At 53.9% G+C, this 20,119-nt stretch overlaps 10 protein-coding genes across 10 annotated transcripts; 5 read left to right on the top strand and 5 right to left on the bottom strand.

Moving 5' to 3' along the window:
- Nucleotides 1-926: 926 nt before the first annotated feature.
- Nucleotides 927-3,265, bottom strand: RHO25_012483 (uncharacterized protein; the record flags this gene model as incomplete). The annotated part of the gene is made up of 3 exons (XM_023603789.2): nt 927-971; nt 1,040-3,053; nt 3,198-3,265. 3 exons carry the CDS (start codon nt 3,263-3,265, stop codon nt 927-929), a joined length of 2,127 nt encoding a protein of 708 aa, XP_023450101.1.
- Nucleotides 3,266-4,441: 1,176 nt separating this feature from the next.
- On the top strand, nt 4,442-5,091 carry RHO25_012482 (uncharacterized protein; the record flags this gene model as incomplete). Its single annotated transcript, XM_023603788.2, has 2 exons — nt 4,442-4,639; nt 4,693-5,091. The coding sequence occupies 2 exons, from the start codon at nt 4,442-4,444 to the stop codon at nt 5,089-5,091; spliced, it is 597 nt and encodes a 198-aa protein (XP_023449892.1).
- Nucleotides 5,092-5,816: 725 nt separating this feature from the next.
- On the bottom strand, nt 5,817-8,393 carry RHO25_012481 (uncharacterized protein; the record flags this gene model as incomplete). The annotated part of the gene is made up of 1 exon (XM_023603787.1): nt 5,817-8,393. One exon carries the CDS (start codon nt 8,391-8,393, stop codon nt 5,817-5,819), a length of 2,577 nt encoding a protein of 858 aa, XP_023450102.1.
- Nucleotides 8,394-10,130: 1,737 nt separating this feature from the next.
- Nucleotides 10,131-11,009, top strand: RHO25_012480 (uncharacterized protein; the record flags this gene model as incomplete). The annotated part of the gene is made up of 1 exon (XM_023603786.1): nt 10,131-11,009. The coding sequence occupies one exon, from the start codon at nt 10,131-10,133 to the stop codon at nt 11,007-11,009; it is 879 nt and encodes a 292-aa protein (XP_023449893.1).
- Nucleotides 11,010-11,500: 491 nt separating this feature from the next.
- On the bottom strand, nt 11,501-12,792 carry RHO25_012479 (uncharacterized protein; the record flags this gene model as incomplete). Its single annotated transcript, XM_023603785.2, has 2 exons — nt 11,501-11,737; nt 11,803-12,792. The coding sequence occupies 2 exons, from the start codon at nt 12,790-12,792 to the stop codon at nt 11,501-11,503; spliced, it is 1,227 nt and encodes a 408-aa protein (XP_023449895.1).
- Nucleotides 12,793-13,569: 777 nt separating this feature from the next.
- On the top strand, nt 13,570-14,216 carry RHO25_012478 (uncharacterized protein; the record flags this gene model as incomplete). Its single annotated transcript, XM_065603554.1, has 3 exons — nt 13,570-13,616; nt 13,685-14,036; nt 14,085-14,216. The coding sequence occupies 3 exons, from the start codon at nt 13,570-13,572 to the stop codon at nt 14,214-14,216; spliced, it is 531 nt and encodes a 176-aa protein (XP_065459626.1).
- Nucleotides 14,217-14,664: 448 nt separating this feature from the next.
- RHO25_012477 (uncharacterized protein) lies at nt 14,665-15,645 on the top strand (the record flags this gene model as incomplete). The annotated part of the gene is made up of 1 exon (XM_065603553.1): nt 14,665-15,645. The coding sequence occupies one exon, from the start codon at nt 14,665-14,667 to the stop codon at nt 15,643-15,645; it is 981 nt and encodes a 326-aa protein (XP_065459625.1).
- Nucleotides 15,646-15,901: 256 nt separating this feature from the next.
- On the bottom strand, nt 15,902-16,375 carry RHO25_012476 (uncharacterized protein; the record flags this gene model as incomplete). Its single annotated transcript, XM_023603783.2, has 1 exon — nt 15,902-16,375. The coding sequence occupies one exon, from the start codon at nt 16,373-16,375 to the stop codon at nt 15,902-15,904; it is 474 nt and encodes a 157-aa protein (XP_023450237.1).
- A 1,260-nt stretch (nt 16,376-17,635) lies between these two features.
- RHO25_012475 (uncharacterized protein) lies at nt 17,636-18,395 on the top strand (the record flags this gene model as incomplete). Its single annotated transcript, XM_023603782.1, has 2 exons — nt 17,636-17,903; nt 17,974-18,395. The coding sequence occupies 2 exons, from the start codon at nt 17,636-17,638 to the stop codon at nt 18,393-18,395; spliced, it is 690 nt and encodes a 229-aa protein (XP_023450238.1).
- A 396-nt stretch (nt 18,396-18,791) lies between these two features.
- Nucleotides 18,792-19,652, bottom strand: RHO25_012474 (uncharacterized protein; the record flags this gene model as incomplete). The annotated part of the gene is made up of 1 exon (XM_023603781.1): nt 18,792-19,652. The coding sequence occupies one exon, from the start codon at nt 19,650-19,652 to the stop codon at nt 18,792-18,794; it is 861 nt and encodes a 286-aa protein (XP_023450245.1).
- Between the last annotated feature and the right edge of the window lie 467 nt (nt 19,653-20,119).

The raw sequence follows: 20,119 nt of genomic DNA, 5'->3' as shown, positions 1-20,119 counted from the left end.
GAGGTCAAGGCACGTGCGAAGCGTCTGAGAAGGATACCTTGTGGAGGCAGCAATCGACCAACAAGAAATTGTCTTACAGCGATTTATCGAATCGAACGCTACTCTGTACTACTCTCCACACCTTGAAGATCCAGATCCAAGACCACCTACATCACACTTGCGAAGAAAGGGGACAGAGCGAGCTGAACCGTTTCATATCACCCTTGGACTCAGATCCAAGCACGACTGCCGCCGCTACTTAGGGCTCTACGCAGCCGTCTAGCAACTACTACGGCTTCTATGTACCGCGCAATATGAACAGCCAGCTGATCCCGCTCGAGCCATGGTTTGACTACACTATTGGCATCAATGGGCATAACATTGACAACCCGGAGATCCGGAACTGCGCTAGATAGATCGACAATCATCAGCCTTGGAGTCTTTGGCGCAAAAAGGCAGCCAGATCCGCGAAAGTCTATTTCTCTGTCCCACCTGCTGAAGACGCACTCGGACTTGCGTTGCAATAATGGGCCCCGCTAGACATCGCGACTGACATTTGACGCATTCAACTCTTCTGCCGATGTTGCTAGCTCCCTGTTATACTTGGATTATGTTATTAGATGCCTCGATGTTGTTGGGTTGTACGGCTCTCGGTCAGGCTTCAGCTCGCGGAAAATCATATAAACTCGGCTTTTGAGACTCTGGGTATACAACCAGGAAAACAAACATCTACTGTATGCCAAGGCGATGATATCACTGTGACAGTGGTCTATATGAAGTTGCTGGCTGACAGGTTCATCACCATCAGGCGTGTGAGGGAGAGGAGCGTCGAATGCCACGCACTCGGTCCCGCTGCTCGACCTTTTTGGATGTTGACAAAGTACGGAGCTTTCTGGTCAAGGCCCATTCTCTTCAAGCGTCGATGCAAGAAGTCCGTGCAGAACAGTCTACTGTCCATTGTGCTTCGCAGTCGTCCCATTTTTCTGCTCGATCTACGAAACACCAGGAAAATCAGCAATCACATTCAAGTCGATAGGAGAAATAACAGCGGCGGGCTTACCTTCTCCAACATGCCTTCGATCTTCCGATGCTCAAACGCAAACCTCGGATACAGAAATGGCCGGAGATCGTATCGATTATCGTCGGGAGTGTACGACTCGAGGTACAGTCCGGGGGTCATAGTTGTCATCTTGTGTCGATTGATGGCGTAGTAGTACATGAAATCTCGAACTTTCTTGTACACTGCTCTTGGATCCAGTCGCTCGCTCCATTCGACGACTAAACGTTCAAACATTCCGACTGTGCCGAGTTTGAATGTCTTGCGCAAACGGCCGAGAATCGAGAGCTCGTCATATGTGAAACCCATATCGACTTCATCGCTCTGGACATAAGTCTCTGTGATGGGCTCGAGTTCGGCGGTGGGGACTGCGTCGAGGAATTGGCGGAGGATGGGAAGGTTGAAGTTTGTCTCCGACCAGGCGATGAAGCGTTTGAGATCGGTCTTGGAAATTCCGCCGATGGGGTTGATGTCTGCTGATGAGCAGTCGTATTTGGTGAGGTAGCCGCGGAGGCATTCGTCGACGTTGGCGGAGCCGAGGATGAGAAGGCCGCCGGGTTTGGAGAGAGACCAGGGGACGAGTTGACCAAGAGCGTAGGCGAGGATCATGCGGGAACGGGATTGGAAGTTTTGAAGGGCGAGGTTTTCGGTTTGGGTGCCTCCGTGGACTTTGAATCTGGGCTCTTTCTGAATGATGCCAGTGACGAGTTCGTGAAGGGCCTTGACCATCGGGTCGATGTTGGTGTCGATGTGGTGCGAGCCGATGGCTTCTGCGAGCTCTTTTGCGCGTGAGCGGGTTTCTTTGGAGGATTGCTCTTTCATGCCCATGAATGCTGTGATGAAGATATTGCCGCATATTTGTTCGGCAGTCATGCTCGCAACATCCTGGCCGTTGCAGAGACGGGTGGCATCCTCGATGACTACCTTGTTCCCCGCCTTGATCTCAGCAACCACGAGCCTACACATGCTGAACACGATGGTGGCGGTGGCGCAGCTGTCGATACCACCGCTGAGTGGGACGAGGAAACCTGCCGCTTTGGATCTACGCAGATAGTCCCATAACCAGCACGCCGGTCCGAGAGCGATCTCCTCTTCGGGCAGATGGTATCGCGGGTCCACTGTGGGTGTCAATTTCGTCAGAGGATCAATCTTACTTGAGCAGAGATCAAAGTCGACGGATATGCGCTCCAGCTTATGGACATGTGCATTGTTGGCTTGCATTCCTCGACTCTTCGACGTTCGGAAGGACCAAATCTCGTCGAGGTCAACCAATGCAGTCTGTACTTCCACGTCTCGCAATGAGAACTGTGAGCCTTGCGCAAGCACATGGCCGGAGTTCAGGATCAGAGCACATCCGTCGTAGTACAGCCTGTCACCATCGCAGCCTCGTTGGTTTGAATACATGTAGACACCGCCCGTCTTGGCAGTGGCTTCCTTGATCAAGTTGATGCGAGTATCGAGCTTGCGCAGTTCATGGTGACTGCCACTAGAGTTGAGCACGATCTCGATACCTGCCAGCGAGTACAGAGAATGCGGAGAATCTGGAGTCCACAGCTCTTCGCAGGTCTCGGATGCGAACGAGGCATCGTTCGTCTCGAAAGCAACTTCACCTATTCGTGTCTTGCGCTGGTTCTTGGCAAGAGCAGAGATGACCTTCGGCAAGTGATAGTCCTCTACGCGTTGTCTTGGCCAGGGCGAGAAGTAACGCATCTCACGGAAGTTGCCATCGTTGCAGAGGTCGAGTTTCGGTCGAATTGCGAGAACTTCTCCGTTCAAAGCGAGGAGTCGGGCATTGTAACTACAACCTCGGTGCTGGACTGGTAGGCCCAGATCAATGATGATATCTTGACATTCTGGATGGGCGATGATCTCAGCGGCGATGTCCCATGAATTTGCATAGACGTCGTTCTCGAGAAAGTGGTCCAGCAGGCCATATCCGGGAATGCATAGCTCGGGCGTGAGAATCAAACTTGCGCCTGCAGCTTTGGCCGTTTTGATCGCTTCAATGATCCGGTCCCTGTGGGCGAATCAGCGTCCGGTTGAGAGTGTAATTGCATCGTCCATCATCAGCATCAGGCAGGGCATTGGCGAGATTGATGGCACGTGGTTCTGCCGGTCTCCAACGGGAAAGGGAATAGGGCTTGGCAGATCAAGCACTCACCGATTGCCGTCGTAGTCGAGCACCCACTGATTGAGCTGCGAGGTGGCAAGGATGCATTTGCGCGTCATTTTGTGGTTCCACGCTGAAATTGACACTCGATGTCGATGCGGTTGCTGTGTTTGTCGTTGGCAAAAAAGCGTCCCGCGTGAGGGCCAGGTTGTGGCGGGCAATGATGGAAGGGCCCAAATGAGTCAGGATCTGCAGCAACGCAGCTTCCCGACGACTTCACATGCACCACTCCAAACACTGCTCAAGTGAATGGTGGGTGATGCAGTTCCAATAGCTCCGCCGCTCGACCCTCAGTCATCTCCGACTTGGCGCACCCGGTGCTGTGCCAGTCCGACCGTATCTGCTCCCGGATGAGCGGCCCTGTGCATATGGCACTAACTACTGGCGCAACGACCTGGCTGGGTGGGCTGGGCGGGCTTGGAGGCAAACGAGCACGATTCTTCGCCGTCCCCATGCTCGCAATGTTGCCACAGCCCGTGATACTCAGTCTCGCATTTCCAGTGAGCACAGCAGGCGTTTGGCAGGTGTCCGGTCTGGAAACGTGCGGAGGGATTACTGTGAAACAAGCGGCAATGGTTTGCTGCAGGCAATCTTTGCACAACGCTGCTGTGGCAGGCTTTCGAAGAGCCGCCTACCTGATCGGGATTAGCGCCATGCAAGGCATGCAGCCCGACAACGTGCTCTTGACAGCGCGATGCCACCGCAGAAAGCCATTGAACGTGTTGGAGATGCGCGATACGGTGAGATGAACAGCGCAGACACCTCGAACATGGTTCTGTCGTTTCCGCACGCGCCTGCCGACGTTGGACGAGTGAGACCCGTTCCTGAGAGCAGTTTTCCTCCTCGGAGGCGGCAGCAACCTAAGTTAGTGTGGAGAGCTATTGCTGCACGGACGCTCCGCTCGCACTCCTCGTTGCCATGATAAAGTCGTCGCTTCCGCCGCGCACCTGCCACTGCTGCCCTCGCTCCAGCACTCCCTCGTCGCGCACTCGCTCCGTCCAACTCTCGCTTCGACACTCCATCGACGAGCCTCTGCAACACAACTCCATCGATATCCATTGACCACTGCAGCTGCAAACCCAAAAAGGTTGGTCCACCACCCGATCGGCGCGCCGCGCTCATCAGCCTGGCAACCAGCCAACGAGGCCGCGTCAATTGACCGTGACACTGACGCGCACTGTGGTTTAGCAGATCCACCCCCATCCATCAATCCAACCCTCGTCCCCACGGTCACCATGTTCCGCACCACCCTCGCCGTCGCCTTCGCGGCCCTGTCCGCTGTCGCCAGCGCCCAGAACTACTCCACATCGGGCAACCTGAGCATCACCGCCAGCGAGGTCCCCTCCTCGCTCAGAGCTTCGTGGTGCCGTGGACAGACCATTGCTTGCCCACAGATCTGCGGCGGCCGCGCCGAGACCAACACTTGCGATGCTGTGAGTCGATCAAAATGAGCCCGGTCGAGACCGACACGCTGACTGTGTGCCAGGAACAATTGACATACGACTGCTCCTGCCCCGATGGCGAAGCCCGCAACATCTCCGACTACACCCAGACCCTGCCCTTCTTCATCTGCGAGCAGTGGAGGACCAACTGCGTCCTGAGCCACCCCGACGACCGCGACGGACAGGCTGCTTGCGAGTCGGTCACTTGCGGCACACAGAACGCCACCGAGGCCGAGGGCGGCGACAGCTCTTCTGCTTCTGCCAGCGCTACCCCAACCTCCTCCTCGACCGGCAGTGAAGAGACCGGAGCCAGCGAGACCACTGGCACCGAGTCCTCGGCTACTCCATCCGCCTCCGACAGCGCTGCCATTCACCTTGCTCAGAACTACGGCACCGGTATCCTTGTCACAGGACTCCTCGCCGTGTTCGGCTTGGCCATGTAAGAGGGTTGTGATGGAAAGTGCGGCACACGTAATGGATTTTGGTAATGTCATTGAGCGAAGCGGTACGGCAATTTTTCACGGCAGTACCCATCCAGGAAAAGATGCATTCGAGATGAAGATGTTAACGGGTCATGAGTTACGGCAACTTGTTTAATTGTAGTAATTCCAAAAAAGAATGCATTGAGTTTCTACCCGCGTCTTTTACCGTTCACGTTCGATGCCCCAATGTCTTCTCAATTTCTGAATGACATGCTTGCTGGAAGTACAGCCACAGAGGACAGATGGATCAACAAGCATCACTAGGCATCCTCACACTTGCACGCAAACCGAGAGAGCAAAGATTGAATTTCATTCGCTAAGAACCATGACTCCAAGTCCAAGAATGCATCGTGGTCCCACTACACGCACGCCTCCTTCCTCCCTTCCTCCCTTCCTTCCTCAAGACCAAGATCAAACTCAAGCCAATCGTAACATCGCTCATTATTCATTCATTTATTCTCTTCCTTCCTTCCGCCCATGTCCAGTCCAGTCCAGTCCATATCCGTAGTCTTTCATTCTTCACGTCGTGGCCCCCTCCTCTCTCCTTCCTTTCTGATTGATTGACTGACTGATTGCAGTGTGGAGCAGAGATGATCCGTCGAATTCCCAGTGAGAGGAGAGGGAGGAAGGAGAGTAGAAAGAGGGGACAGAGTGAGGTTGATTGTGGATGGGCGTTTTAACTCAGCTCATCCTTCGAACATGATGGATTGGTAGGGGATTTTGGTGTGGATTCCGGAGGAGTAGGGGATTGTTTTTGCTGGACATGGCGGTGGTGGTGGTGGAAGTTGGGAGTGAGATTTGAGGAGGGAGGATTGATTGACTGGGTCCACAGAGAGGAGAGTATGGGAGGTTTCGACCTCCGAGCCATCTGTCTCGTCGACATTTTGTTGTTGCTTTTGAGGCTTGGAGTGGTGCTGAGAAGGGTTGAGGGGAGTGGTAGTGTCTTGGACTTGCACTGGATCTTCGTCTCTGTGGGTAGGAAGGGGTTTGTTGTTGTCGCAGGGATCCTTGAAGTAGCCTTTTTCGACGTTGCCGAAGAAAGCGTAGTCGCGGGATATGGCGTGGTAGGCGACTTGTGCTTCGGGCATGCTGGCGAAGTGGAAGAGAAGGAGTCCTGGGGTTTCTGTGGAGGATTCGGCTTTGAGCGGGTGAGGGACTCCGTTGGCGATTAGGCGGAGGACGACTTCGTTGGGGGTCCAGATGTTCTTTGGGTCGGAGATGGAGAGGATGCGGGTGGACGATCCAATTGAGGGGTGGATGGGGCGGGATACTGTGGGTAGGAGTTGAACGCTGAAAGGGTGTTGGATAGAGTTCTTGGTGAAGTCGAGGGCGTCTCGGCCGTGGACGAAGGTTAACAGGGCAGTGGCGGTTGAGATTGGTGGATTGGTGCGCATGCCGCTTGTGTCGAGGAAGATTGAGGAGAAGATCTGGCCTGAGTGGATTGTGGAGAGGACGTCGAGGAGTGTGGTGGAGGGCGGGATGTTGGTCACCAGAACCGATCGCTGGGGGTGCTCGTCGCATTCGGCAGCAGTGGCGAAGAGGTCCTGTATCTCATTGGGATAGGTGATGTATGATGTGTTGTTGAAGCCTTGGCGATCGCATCCTCCCGGGTAGTTTGAAACTTTGGAGTCGTGTCGTTCTGGCCGAGAGCTTCGATCCATATGACGACGGCCACGAGATGGCACTCGGTTTTGGAACTCAGCTTGGAGGATTTTGGCGTCGCCGAGAGCTGCGGGATTGTAGAGGCGAGGAGGCTGGTAGTCGGCTGTCGATGGTGTGCTGGTGACGGTCGTGCTGGGCGTCACGTTGGCTGCTGCCAGCACAAGTTCAGGTTCGGGAGCAAAGTCGCCCGATGCCTCAAACTCCAGCTCCTTTGCCACCAAGGACCCTCCGATCGCGTCAAATTCGGCTCCAAGCCCGTTTGGCGGCGTTTGCTCATCAGAGCGTGGTCCGGCTCGCGTGAGAAGAGCTTCTGACGACTTTTCTTCTAAAAACCGGACGGACGTGCTGCTAGCCACGTTTGCCAACTCTGAGTTGCAGACATCGTCCTTCACTTCCGGCGGTACCTTCTCCACAACAGTCGGAATCTCATCCACCAACGTCTGCGTCTCGATTGGCTCACCGGACGACTCGCCTTCTAGACTGGACGCTTCAGCGGCGCCTTCTTGCTCGCCACCAAATTGAGATGAGTTCGTGCTCGGCTCCCCGATATCCTTCGCAACGCTCCCATTCTCTCCACGTGCCTCTCTGGCCTGCGCTCTTTCCCTCTCCTGCTGATGGTACGCGGGCCGAATGACATCCTCAAAATAGCTGCGATACTCCTCCGCAGTATGTCTCGGATGCTCCTTGGCATATCGTGCAATGACTTCAGTGAGCTCTTCTGATGTCATCTCCACCCAGACAAATGCTTTGCCTGCCAGACTGCGGTGCTCGTGCCCAAGAATCGGTAGTGATTCAGAAGAAGTCATGCTGCGGAAGGGCGTCTCCAATGGGTTGTCCATTGATGGCGTTGGAACGAACATCGAAGTGCCGTCGCTCTGTCTGATGGTGAAGCCAGGCTGCTGCTGCTGCTGCCTGAAGCTTGGATTGGCGAAGCTCGACGAAGGGGTTGCTTCTTCGGTGGTGGTCATTGCGATGCTGCTTCGAGATGAGCTGGTTTGGGAGATCCCGAGGCCGATGGAATCTGGTTTCAGTTTTCGAGGGTGGATGTGAGCTTGTAACGCTGGCTCAGTGTTGCCTGCTGCAGCCTCAACGGCGTTGAGGTCAAGAAGCGAATCTGTTCCTTCGAAGTTGACTAACGGAGCCGCAGGAACTGACTCCTTCGGCTTCTCCAAGACCTCTGTGACCGAATCCTTGCGCATGACGGGAAGAATGGTGTCGGAGGGCGGTTCTGCACCATTGTTCATATTGTGTGCTGGTTGCAGATTCGACGAGCCACTCAATAGACGAAGGAGGTATTGGGTCGATTGCTGAGCTTGTGCGAGCTGGTCCTTGACCAGGCGCAGCTCAGTCTCCAGCTGCGCATTGCGGTAGAGTAGGTTCATGAAGCTTTCTGACATGCCGTTGTTCGGCATATGGATGGAGTTACTGATCCCCGGAGGCGGTGGGCCCAGGCCGGCCAGCTGGGAAGCCAGAGCGTTGAAGTCCATCGGGAGTCCAGTGCTATGGAACTGCAACTTGGTTGTGGTGTGGGAGAGGAATGTCTGAAGACGGTGGAAGATATCCTTCGCGCTCAATTCAACACCATGTGCGTGAGTGTCCATGGCTGCAAGCAGATGGCATGTGAGCCATGTAATTACGTGGTGACTTACTTACATGTGAGAGTCCTCAGTGGAGCCATTGCTCACTTCGCAGAACACTATCAATCGATCGGTCGAGCCCCTCAGCATGTGAATGATTCTGAGACTCCCGGTCCCGTCAAAGCATTGTTTCTTGCTGCCCGCTACCTGTTCCCTGCCCCGCCACCAACATTGATTGAAACCCCTTCAACTCCAACCCATTCCATTCACGTACCCCTCAGCCACCGCACCGCCGCCGCCTCAGTTTCAAGCTATATAACTCCGCTGCAATCCTGCTTACTCATGAAATCGATTCGGTACCACCTTTCAGGATGGCTTAGGAAAGGTGCCCCAGTCGTAGGTCAGCAGGCACACTGCGAAATGCCGAGTACTAGTGTGATCCTTGGTTCCTTAAAAGATGTCTGCCGACTCGCAGGAGAGTCGTCGGGCTATCTTTTTGCTGTTTTGTTAGTGTTCTGGTGGTTCAAGGTTCGAGCCAGGGGTTCGGCTTGGTTTCTTTTTGCAGCGCGGCGGCGTGCTTTTGGCGATAGCGACGGTGTCCGTCACTGAGATGACCACAGACCTCCGCGCAGAAAAATCAAGGCTGAGATGACCAATAACCTCCGCGCGGAGGAAAGTGTTCAAAGCCGGTAAACTGCATGAGCATGGAAATGTGTACAGGCTGTGGCGCGAATCCCACGAGCCTCAGGCTGTCATGATTTTCGACTCTATCTTACTTGCAAAAGTGAGCATCGAGCAGTGGCGGACCGCTGGCATTCTTCCAATGCGCTATTCTTAAAGGCCACGGTCGTTGGCTGGTGAAGTCTGCTCTATTGCGCTTGTGATGACGGTGACCCCGATACTGTCATGTGCTTTCGCAGGCTAAGTTTCGCGCTCTGCTCAGGCACGTGGGAATTGCACAGAATGCAACTAATATCGGCAGGATGTTCATGTTCATGTTCATGTTTATGGACCATGGTGTCGCGTCAAGCAAGCAAGCGCGGTCTCGATGCCCAAAATAGAGAAGCGACGTTCAACCAATCATGGAAGCTCTTGGCAGTCACTCGACACAAGCCCCACCCGCGACATCTGCTTCAGCTTTCTTCCATCCTACAACCACAGCCAAGCGCTTACAGCAACGGCACTGATGGCTCGACGCAAGCCGCCGTGTGTAACGAAGAACTGTTCCGACGACATCTGGTAGGCATGCACCATTGGCCCCTACGAAGTCCACACTATAGCCGAGGCGAGTGTTTGTTCAACGACACAGACGTGAAGTGTAGGTCTGCAACGCGGCCCCGAAGGGCAGTCTCGGAGTGTGTCTGCATACTCGTTCACAAGCCTCTCCTCTTCCAACTCTTCTTTCGACATTCACGCGTTTGACGGCCTCACGTGTTTGTCGAGTTTTTCTCTTTCGTTACTGTTTCTTTCACTTCGCTGCGCGAGACCTTTGTTAATATTGCTTTGCTGGTCGAACGCTCTTTGTCTTGGAACAACGACCTTGTACGGCGTACTGCCAATAGACTTTACGGCGCCGGGCGCTCTCGCAGCATTGAAGAGTCGTTTGCCAGGGTCCTTTGACGATACCATATACATTTTGAACGAGACAATTGCAGGCAATTGCTCACTCACGACATTCACGACACTTACGACTCCTATTACAAAAAGCGACGAACAGCAAACTGCATTTCCGAATATCCGTATCTCCAGCGACTTCAAAACATGTCTTTCTCCAGCCATTTCGAGAAGAAAGTCAACGAGGAGATGACGCACGAGGACAGCCAGCCCGGACGAGCGCCTGCGGAGATGGAAGATGCAGACATGGCGCTGAAGAAGAATGGCTATCCTTCCTCACAACTCAACGACCACGAATGCCATGATAAGAAAGATTATCCACCACGCTTCTCCACCTTGTTTGGTGTCGCGCCTCCTGCACCACCTCCGCCGCCACCTCACACGCCGCGCGAATACGTGCGAGAGCATTACCCGGAGCCCAAGAAGAGATCTGGCATTCATATGCCACTTGCTCTCTTCGTTGTGCTTATGATCACACTCTTCTTCGAAAGCACCATCATCTTCGCGTACACCATCATCGGCCTCTACAACAACGCCCCAGCTCGACTCTTCCCATGGGCAGGCCAAGGCTCTGCTGTCGCCGCAGTTTGTGACAGCAGTCAGCAGCAGCCCGCGATCAACATCGCCCCCAACTTCATTATCCCTGGTCAAGCTGGCGCAGAGCAGCAGCATATCACGACCGAGCTCGTCACCATCACCGCCACACCATCCACCTCTCCCACTACGACTTCCACCTCCACAACCAACGCTTCCTCGCAAGCAGCAGCCATGGCATCAGATATCGCTGGTATACTGGGAAGTCTAGGACTCGGAGGAGCCTCTTCGACTACTTCCAGCTCTATCGCGTTCGTCACCGTCAAGCCTACGCAAAGCACTGTCACGAGTGTGACGGTCATTACGGAAACTCCACCGGGGCCGACTCTCACGCAGACGACTTTTGTGGATGCGCCGAAGGGTACTGCGAGTTCGACGACGTCGCAGGAGGAGATTGTTATTCGGCCTACTACGCTTTCGTCTTCGGCCTAGGCGCTCTTGAGAGCAGACCTGTACTTGGCTGGGTGAGTGAGACATTGATGGGTTAGAGACCTTGTGCGATTCGGACAGCATAGCGTGGCAGGTTGTATGAGTATGATCAGGTTGAAGATAGATCTGGAGGTGTATGATGAAGAAATGACTTGAGACGATTGGCATGTATAGGATCTCGGTTCTTTCTCCCAAGCTCTGCCGTTCCTGAAATTCTCGTTGTATCTCTCATGCTCGCAGGGGAGCTGGACTTGCTGATCTGTCTTTCGATTCTATCTCAGTAGTGAGCGTCAGCAGAATCTCTAGCGGGAATGGGTAAGCTTCGACAGACCAAACAGCTCGCTCATACCACGAAAATCATTTACAACATCTTCACGCTTCACAAAATGTACAACCATCCACTGCATTCATGTTCATACTGTAGCATTTTTATATTCTTCTATCCTTAGATTTACACAATCCTAGCTTAACTTTTTCGACCCAGAAGATCTAGGTCATGACTTATTCTTTGTTCTCCGCTTCCTCGTCTCCCCATTCGCATTCGGCGCGGTAGCGGATTGCAAAGCATTCGTCTCATCGCTCTCTTCTCCTTCTCCATCCTCGCCCACGAGATCTGCCAATGCCGCATCTTGTGTTTTACCGAAGACGCGGCCGAGAGATTTGTTATAGAGAAAGATAGGGAGGCGGAGGAGGAAAGTGTCTTTGATTGAGGGGGTGGGGAGTTCGTTGGGCTGTGAGGAGAAAGAGATAGGTTAGTTGGGGTTTTGGGGGAGAATTGGGGGATGTGGTAACTTACATCGAGGAGGAATTCCTGAGTATCGCCCTCTTCGGTTTCTTCTTCCAGAAAGACGTTTCCCACGCTGTCGACGATGAGGATCTTGCCGTTTTCGGCCACGGTCCGCTTTTTGGCTCCGACGGGCCCAGAAATGACTTCTGATTCTACTGGAGTGCTGATACCGTCTTCTTTGGCCTTTTGCGCGAGGCGAGCTTTGTTGGCTTTGGAGGGGTTCTTGCCTTCCTTCTTCTTTTGGCGTTCCATCTCTCGCTTTTGCTTGCGGTTCCATTGCATGCTTTCTTCGTTGTCGGGGGTGTTGCCTCCGTTTTGCTGTGGTGAGATAGCTCCGCCGAGACCTGGGATCGCTCCGATGCCGCCTTCGTCACCCCAGGCGACGCGGCGGGCGTGTTTGATATACTTCTCGACGAACTCTTTTTGGCGTTTGTGGGAGAGGTACAGAGCGGCGTAGTGGACTCCTCCGCCAACAAAGACGAAGAGGCCGAAGAGAACGGAGCCGAGACCTGGGCGGAAGCGTTCGTAGTAGTATCCTGTGCCTCTCCATGTTGGGAAACCGTTCTTGAGGAAGTGGTCGTAGCGATCTCTTTCTGGTCCGCGCAGGACACCTGTTACCAAGGACAATCTCTCGAACCTCGCGCTGGCTTCCTTGTTGAACTTTTTGATCTCGCCTTGGCTGGGCTTTTTGTCTTTCTGCACATGTACAGTCGGCTTGGCTCCAGCTTTTGTCTTGACGGGCGTGGGCTTGTTGTAGTTGGCTATCCAATTGCTCCGAGCCTTGTCGGGATGCAGCGTGCGGGAGAGTTTGCGATAGGCCTTGTTGATGTCTTCCTGCCCAGCGTTCGGCTTGATGCCGAGGAAGGAATAGAAGGTGGCATTGGTGCCCTCGGACTTCTGGACCTCATCGTGCAGGCGGAAGATTTCGTGGTCCTCTTTGGTCCATGCAGCGGCGAGAGCCACGAGCAGTGCCAGCAGCAATAGGTGGAGACGCGGCATGATGGGCGATGCGCTGGACGACTCGGCGCACACCTTCGCAGAGGTGCCGATGCGGACTGTGGCCTATGGACAGGCGGTGGGGAGCGTGGTGGATGTACTGCTGTCGTCGGCCAACAAAGAGGCCAGCAGTCGACGAGTTGGGCGCGCGAATTTCTGGCGGGCTCGTGTCGTGGCAGAAGCTTATTGACAGAGCGCGTTCCCTGCCCTGCTGCTGCACACTCCCCGGCGAATCGAGGGCGAGGGGAAGAAATGCGTGAAAAGAGCTCTTCTGGACCGTATCTCCTCCTTCCCACCTGTCCTGCCCATCTTCATCAGATTCACCATCTTCTCCTCCTCATGCATGGGCACTAGCTGTCCTCTTTCACGTGCGAATTCAGGGGAGCCAGACCCTGGGCCTTCCTCTCGGCACGGCAGCGGCGCAGGGATGCCGTGCGGATTTGTGTGAGAGCAGCGGGAGAGTTCAGCGCTGCTTCTCACCACCGATACTTGGGGACTTTCCGTCAACGCATTTCTGCCTGCTCCTTTCTGCCTTCCACCACCACCGACTCGTTCCGCTCCACCGTCCGCTCGCTGTCACCGACGCTGTCACCACCCACGACGCAATGTAGGTTCACCCGTCGCCGGATCGCTGCAGCTGTCCGGATGCGGCCCTCTGAAGGCGGCTTGCAACCACGGTTGAGGCGCGGATGCTAATATCACGCGTGTTTCGCAGAATCTACAAGACCACCCGCCCCCCCGATCTCCTCGTCGCACCTTTGCACGCGCCGTCCAGACACCATGGCCCGCATCAATATTCCCATCGATGCCTTGACATCGCGATTGAAGTGAGCATCCACCCGCGCGGAGGCAGCAGCTGCAGGAATGCGTCGGCCGCTGACATGTGCGCGTACAGCTTGGGCGGTCGTTTCGACTCCCTCAGGTCGCAGTCCGTCGGATCGCGTTTCGCCAATCTGCGTCCCATCTCCGAGTTCCTCGATATCAAGCGCATCAGCAAGCCAGCAGACTTTGGCACGATCCAGAACCGAGTCAACTACAACCTATCCTATTTCAGCAGCAACTATGCCGCCGTCTTCGTCATGCTCAGCATCTACAGCTTGCTCACAAATTTGCTGCTGTCCTTCGTGATCGTCCTGATCGTAGGTGGCATGTACGGGATTGGCAAGCTCGAGGGACGTGACCTCGACGTGGGCTTTGCGCGGGCAACCGTGAGCCAGCTCTACACCGGTCTGCTCGTGGTATCCATTGTGAGTTTCGAGGCCGAGTCCTACTCTGCTCCAGCTGACATCGATTAGCCCCTCTTCTTCTGGGCTTCTCCCTTCACCACTGTGCTGTGGCTCATTGGCGCATCCGGCGTGACCATCCTGGGTCACGCAGCATTCATGGAAAAAGATGTCGCCGCTAGTTTCTCCGAGGAGGCGGTATAGGTCGTCTGCCGCGCACTCTTCGCCCTACGAAACGGGAAGACGACCCGGAGCTCTCGGCGGGACCAGGCGAAGAGCCACGCACACATATCCGCAAGATTGGGAGCTTCGTGATCCACGCTCCATTCACGAGCTGGACAGCGAGGGAGAGTATGATGAACATGGACACGGCGTTGTGTTGAACGAAGGAAGCGATCGCATTGGATCTCTCAGGACAAGCGATAAACTGTATTTTGATGGCTACGACCTGGGTCAGGATAGACGGCAAAATAGAGGCGGCACATTGTACGATGATCGAGCGTATTACGATGATATTTCGGAAGAAGAGGACGAGCAGTACCAGCAGAGCAGGTCGTATGCTGCGAGGGATCGTGAGGAAGCTCTACTACACACCGCTCTGGACAGGATCTCGCGAGCACGAAGGGAAGGTAAGGGCAACGTGAGTCTGAGCATGGACGAGATGGCGGCTCTTGAGCGCAGGAATGGCCAGCGATTGGAGCATCCGCCAACTCAAGCTCTGGTCTCACCTCCTGCCACCCCGGCAAAGGCAGCGAAAGAAAAGGAAAAAGCAAAGTCGAGCAGTCGTTCCAGCAGCAGCACGAGCTTGAAAAATCAAAAGGGACGCAAGGGCAGCACGTCCTCCTTGCTTTTTGGTTCTCCAGCCAAGTCGAATTCGAAGACCAAACAAAAGGACCCACCCAGCAGGAAGAACTCCGACCCACAAGCTCTTTCTGGGTACCCTCCTCGAGAGAGCATGATTCCTGGTCCGAACGGAGTCATGTATGCACCTGTGACATACTTCAATCCTCCATCTCCAGAGCTTGCGCGCGCACACCCTTCTTCTCGATCCTCTTCAAAGCATAGTCGGAGGGAGTCGACGCCGCCAGAAATGCCACCTATTCCACCACGCTATATTCGACCAGAGTCGTCGGGCTCTCTTCGATCTCAGCCGCCCGACGATGCGGACTGGTATGCCCCTCCATCACGGACCAGATCAGCGAGCACTGCGCAACAATGGGCCGCGTACGACTACGACATGGCACCGCCTCTGCCCGCAGCGCAGGGGCGACGCAATGTCAGTGGTCCGCCCGCACCGGGACACCCGCCAAACCCACCTTACCCTACTGATGTTCGCTATGCTTCCCTGCGACGAGCTCCAGCTTCTTCATCGCCTTTGGCTCCTCAACGAGGTGCGAGAGAGCAATATGGAAGTGGACTTCGTCGCGTGGAGACTAGCAGTAGCGATAGTAGTGATGGGCAGGGCGTGCAGATCGATGTCTTGGATCATCCGCGTGGTGGTGGGTACTCAATACGTCAGACGAGTCCTTTGGTCGAGCGTGAGAATGGGGGGTCTGCTGCTACTGCGACTGGTACTGGCTCTCCTGCGAAAGGCTCTAGTCCTGCGAGGAAGAGAAAAGGTTCGAGGCGATGATTGTAGTGATGAAATTTCTTGCGATACCCGAACACTTAATTTCAAAGCTCTATCTTGTTCTTCTATACTGCTCATTGAACTTGTTGAGCGTGGTGGTGCCTTTCGGAAAAGCTTTCTATGACTTTATATCATTTCATGCCAAAGGAAACCTCTCCGGGGAAGCAGAAACGCCATTCTCTTCCTTTCATTTTCCATCGTAATATCGTGATACCACATCATGTCCTCGACTGAATCTTTCTTCGATCTCCTGGGGAACTCAAATCCTCTTCCACCATGACCAGCCATCCTCCCGATCTTCATCATCCTCATCATCAACAATCGCATAAATCTCCCTCTCTGAGACGATTTTTCCACTCAGACATGCTGTTCCTGGTGCCACAGGGCGGAAACTCACGGCTCCGTTGGAGCAGAGGCCGAAGAGTTTGGGGCCTGCGCAGACGATGGAGTTGGAGGTTGTGCATGGAAGTGAGCCTGTGGGGATTGGGAACGGGGAGGATGTTCCTGTGGGGTAGGGGATTGAGGGAGCGGTGCCTGTTGGGATGGCGGCGTAAGGTGGGTTGGCGGAAGGTGGGTTGTTGCGGACGGGGTAGAATTCTTGGTTCAGAGGTTTGAAGGCTACGCCGGTGAGGGAGCGGCGGATGTGGGGCTTGTTGTTGTTGGGTTCGTTGTTTGTTGGGATGGCGGATGTGAGAGAGAAAGTTAGGAGGGTGGCGAGGGCGTAGAATTTCATGGTTGTTGTTGTTGTTTGGTGGTGGTTCTTTTGATTTGCTTGGTATCGTAGATAGAATGGAGAGAGAGCGGCAGACCAGCTGTCGTTGTCGTTGTGTTCTGTTCTGCCTTGCTTTGCTTACCGTGAGAGTAGACTTTTCTAGGAGCCATATATATGATTTCTCCTCGTCCAGTCTTACCAGCATGATGATTAGCATCGGCTACTTTGCACTGCTACGATTCTGCGGCAACGCGCGTCGCTCGTCAATCGGATATATGGAGAACCGAAGAGCGTGGCATGGCAGTGCTGGAGAAGACATCGTTCGAGCACGTTGACCACAATTCGCCGTGCGATTGTGTGCCTTCGGAGAGTTGCACAGAGGGACGTCAAGGGTGAGGCTCAGCGGTTTTTTGCCAAGAGATAGAAGATCTGTGATGGTGATTGGCAGAGGCTTGACGGGGATGTTTTCGTCCGGCGTCGGTTTGTGCTCCGCGCTTGCGTCGATGACACTGATGTCTGCTTGTGCATTGCGTGTCTTTCATCTATTCATGGTGGAAGTCCGGCTGGGCTGAGGTGCTTCGGAAGGGCTTCCAGAGGGGCATTGTCATTGTTGTTGGGCGATGCAGCCTTGTGGTTCATCACCAGCCACAGTCGTGCGAGGGCTGTGTCGCTGTTTGCCACAAGAAGTGGCGATGGAGTCGAAGCGGAACCTGCTGTCGGAAGGTATTCATCTTGCAGCGTTCTGAGCCATCAGAGTCTCCGGCATGGCAATCTTCTCGCAGTGTCTCCTGCATTTGGACAAGCCATCGCACTCCCATGCAGCCTCTCAGCAGGATCGGCCGAATCGGTAAAACAGTCTCCAAGAAGTATCTTACACCCCAGGTTGAAGTGGTCGCAACACCTCGAAATTTTCCGAGATCATGTCCACCGGATTCGCGTCCTCACGACTCTGAACAATTGGGTTTGTGTGACGAGGCAGCTTGCTCAGAAGAACGGGAATACAATCAAAGCGACGGATCAATCCCAGCTCCGTATGGCGACAACTACGGCATTCGGTGCAGCAATCTGTCTTTGTGTTGTCTCGGTGATGACTAGAGAAAGAACTCTTCTCCTAAGACACTTTCACTTCACCTGCTCCTTCTGCACAACCCATATGACGTAATGCCGTTTCGACACGACACCATCTCATCTTTCACGCGAGCATCGCATCGCAAAATCGTCCACAATGCATAACAATCCCTAAATCCTCAAGATATTGCTTGAAAGCAAATCTACCAAAATATGCCACCTACACTGATCCTCATCCGCCATGCCGAAGCTGAACACAATGCCACGAGTAATTGGAATCTACACGATCCAGAACTCACGGCCAAAGGTCTTGAGCAATGCAAAGCTCTCGAAAAGCATCTCAGAGAAGAATGTCCTTTGGCGTTAAGAGTGGAGAGGATTATCACCAGTCCTATGAAACGGACTTGTCAGACGAGTTTGAATGCTCTGGCTTGGCTTATCAAGGGCGGAGTGCCGGTTGAGGTGGATGCGATGTGGCAAGGTGAGCTATTATTTCTCCTTCATGTCTCTGTTTGGAAGAAGAGTTGTAGCTGATGTCGATGCATTGATAGAGAACTCCAACAAACCCTGCGACACTGGCAGCTCTCTTCAAGAAATTTCTAAACGTTTCCCAGAACTCGATTTGTTTCATGTCGATCCTAGATATCCTGATAAATCTGACAACACACCGTATGCGTATACGAAGAAGGCAAATCGGGAACGAGGAGATCATTGTCTGGAGGATTTGTATGCTCGGAAGGAGAAAGTTATTGCGGTTGTGAGCCATGCGGGGTTTTTGAGGACTGGGATCAGTAAGAGGAGGTTTGCGAATGCGGATTTTAGGTGTTTTGAGTTTTCGAGAGGGGCGGATGGGAAATTGGGGCTTGTTGAGGATGCGGAGACGGAGAGGAGTGGTGGGGGGGTGGGGAGGAGTGAGAGAGGGGTTTTTGAGATTCAGGAATGGGATTTTCCGGTTGAGGTTCCTGGGAGGTGACGAAGTTGAGGCCTGTGGAATGTGAGAGAATGGGAACCGATGCGATGCCGACTTGTGTGAGTGTAGAGACAGCCAGTGACCCCAAGACAGGATGAGTCTGTGTGGCTGAAGATAGAGTGTTCCCAATATCGCTTGGAGGAGATTCGCAAGCATTGGTGTCTCGAATAGCACTCTGCTGTGCTACTGTGCATCTTCGCAAAGCGAAATAGCAGAGAATGCCTTCCTATCTCGGAGCTGGAGCTGTTTTCCAACGATCACGGGCCTCATCTCAGACAATTTCTCACAGCACGATTTTGGCTGCGACCAATATCACGAGCTTTGGAGCCTCCGATTGTGCAGAGAAACAGGACGTCATGAGGCCTTTGATCTGGAGCGTTACACTCTTGTACCTACCTACTACCAATGGATTGCTTGATGGTGGACCGTCGCGTACTGGCAGATGTATGACAGCATATTCTGAAGGTCGGTGTCCAGTTTCTCCTGAGCTGCTTCTGCTGCTGACGGCCCACCGTAATCCTCGTCGGAACCCTCATCGTCGAAGTCGGCTTCGCCTTCAACTTCAGAAGGATCATTATCCTCATACTCGTTATCTCTATATTCCAAATGACCCTCTTCCTCTGCCTCGTCCTCTGCTTCATCTCCACTATCCTCGCAATCCGAGTCCTCATCAAAGAACGGGTCACGAAGTAGACGCCACAATCTCATTGACGTGATGACTTCACCGCGAAGCTCCCAAAGGACTCCTTGCACTTTGCTCACGGCTGTAAAATATGCTTTCCGCAATTTACGGAGCTCTTCTCCACGCAGCTGATTGTCTTCGTCAAGTTGCTCATATCCCCAAGCAGTGGCTGCGACGGCAACTGCTAACAGGTTGTCATAGTCCACTCGAATCGAGGTATCGTCGAATTCTATCTCGTCTTCTTCGAAGATGGGAGTTAGTTCGATTAATCTCTCCAGAACGATATCTTGGTCGATGTCGAAATCTAGGCTGTCGAAGGGGAAGATTTCCACGGTGGCGATCCAGCGAGGTCTGGTCGATTCGTCGTAGAGAAGTTGACGGCAGTTGGGACAAGTAGCTTTGGTGGAGAACCAGGAGTGGGCGCAGCGGTAGCAGAAGAGATGGCCGCAGGTTGTTTCGACGGGGGAGGAGAAGGGATCTTGGCAAATGGCGCATAGTTCGGCGTAGTCGTCTTGGTCCTGTTCCATTGCGGAGAAGAGGTGGCGGTTGGTGAACTCGATGTATGTTGGAAGTGGCATATTCGATGCTCTTTGGAAGAGGTGTTGGCGAATAAGTACTGGGTGCGTCCTGAGTGGTGGTTAAAATGGTTAGTAGTGCGCGCGAGAATGTGGTCGAAGCAAAGGTCCGTCGAAGTGCTGGTTGATCTAGCACAGCGTCAATTGGCAGTCGGGCTGTGCTGATGTAGGTGCGAAGAGGAATGACCGTGGATTGAATCCGAGTCTCTTGTTCCAGCTTGCACGTGTGAATTGTCGTTGTTTGACACCGTTGAAACACGCTAGTGTCAAGCCTGCAGGAGGCAGACAGAGACAGCGAGGGGCTTCAGTTGGGGCGACGAAACCGCCACTCTTCTCCTGTACATCAGAAAGTGTTTCTTGCAGCATTTTGAAGTCGATTGCAGTACAAATGCGTTGCTGCTGATTCGATAGTGAACAGCACAGGCAGAACGCGAGACAGACGAGGAGCGCCTTCGATGATTCGAACAATT

Source organism: Cercospora beticola, chromosome 9 (assembly GCF_033473495.1).
Source record: "Cercospora beticola chromosome 9, complete sequence".
Taxonomy (NCBI): Eukaryota; Fungi; Ascomycota; class Dothideomycetes; order Mycosphaerellales; family Mycosphaerellaceae; genus Cercospora; species Cercospora beticola.
The sequence above is the reverse complement of the archived record's forward strand: the minus strand, read 5'-3'. Positions and strand labels throughout refer to the sequence as shown.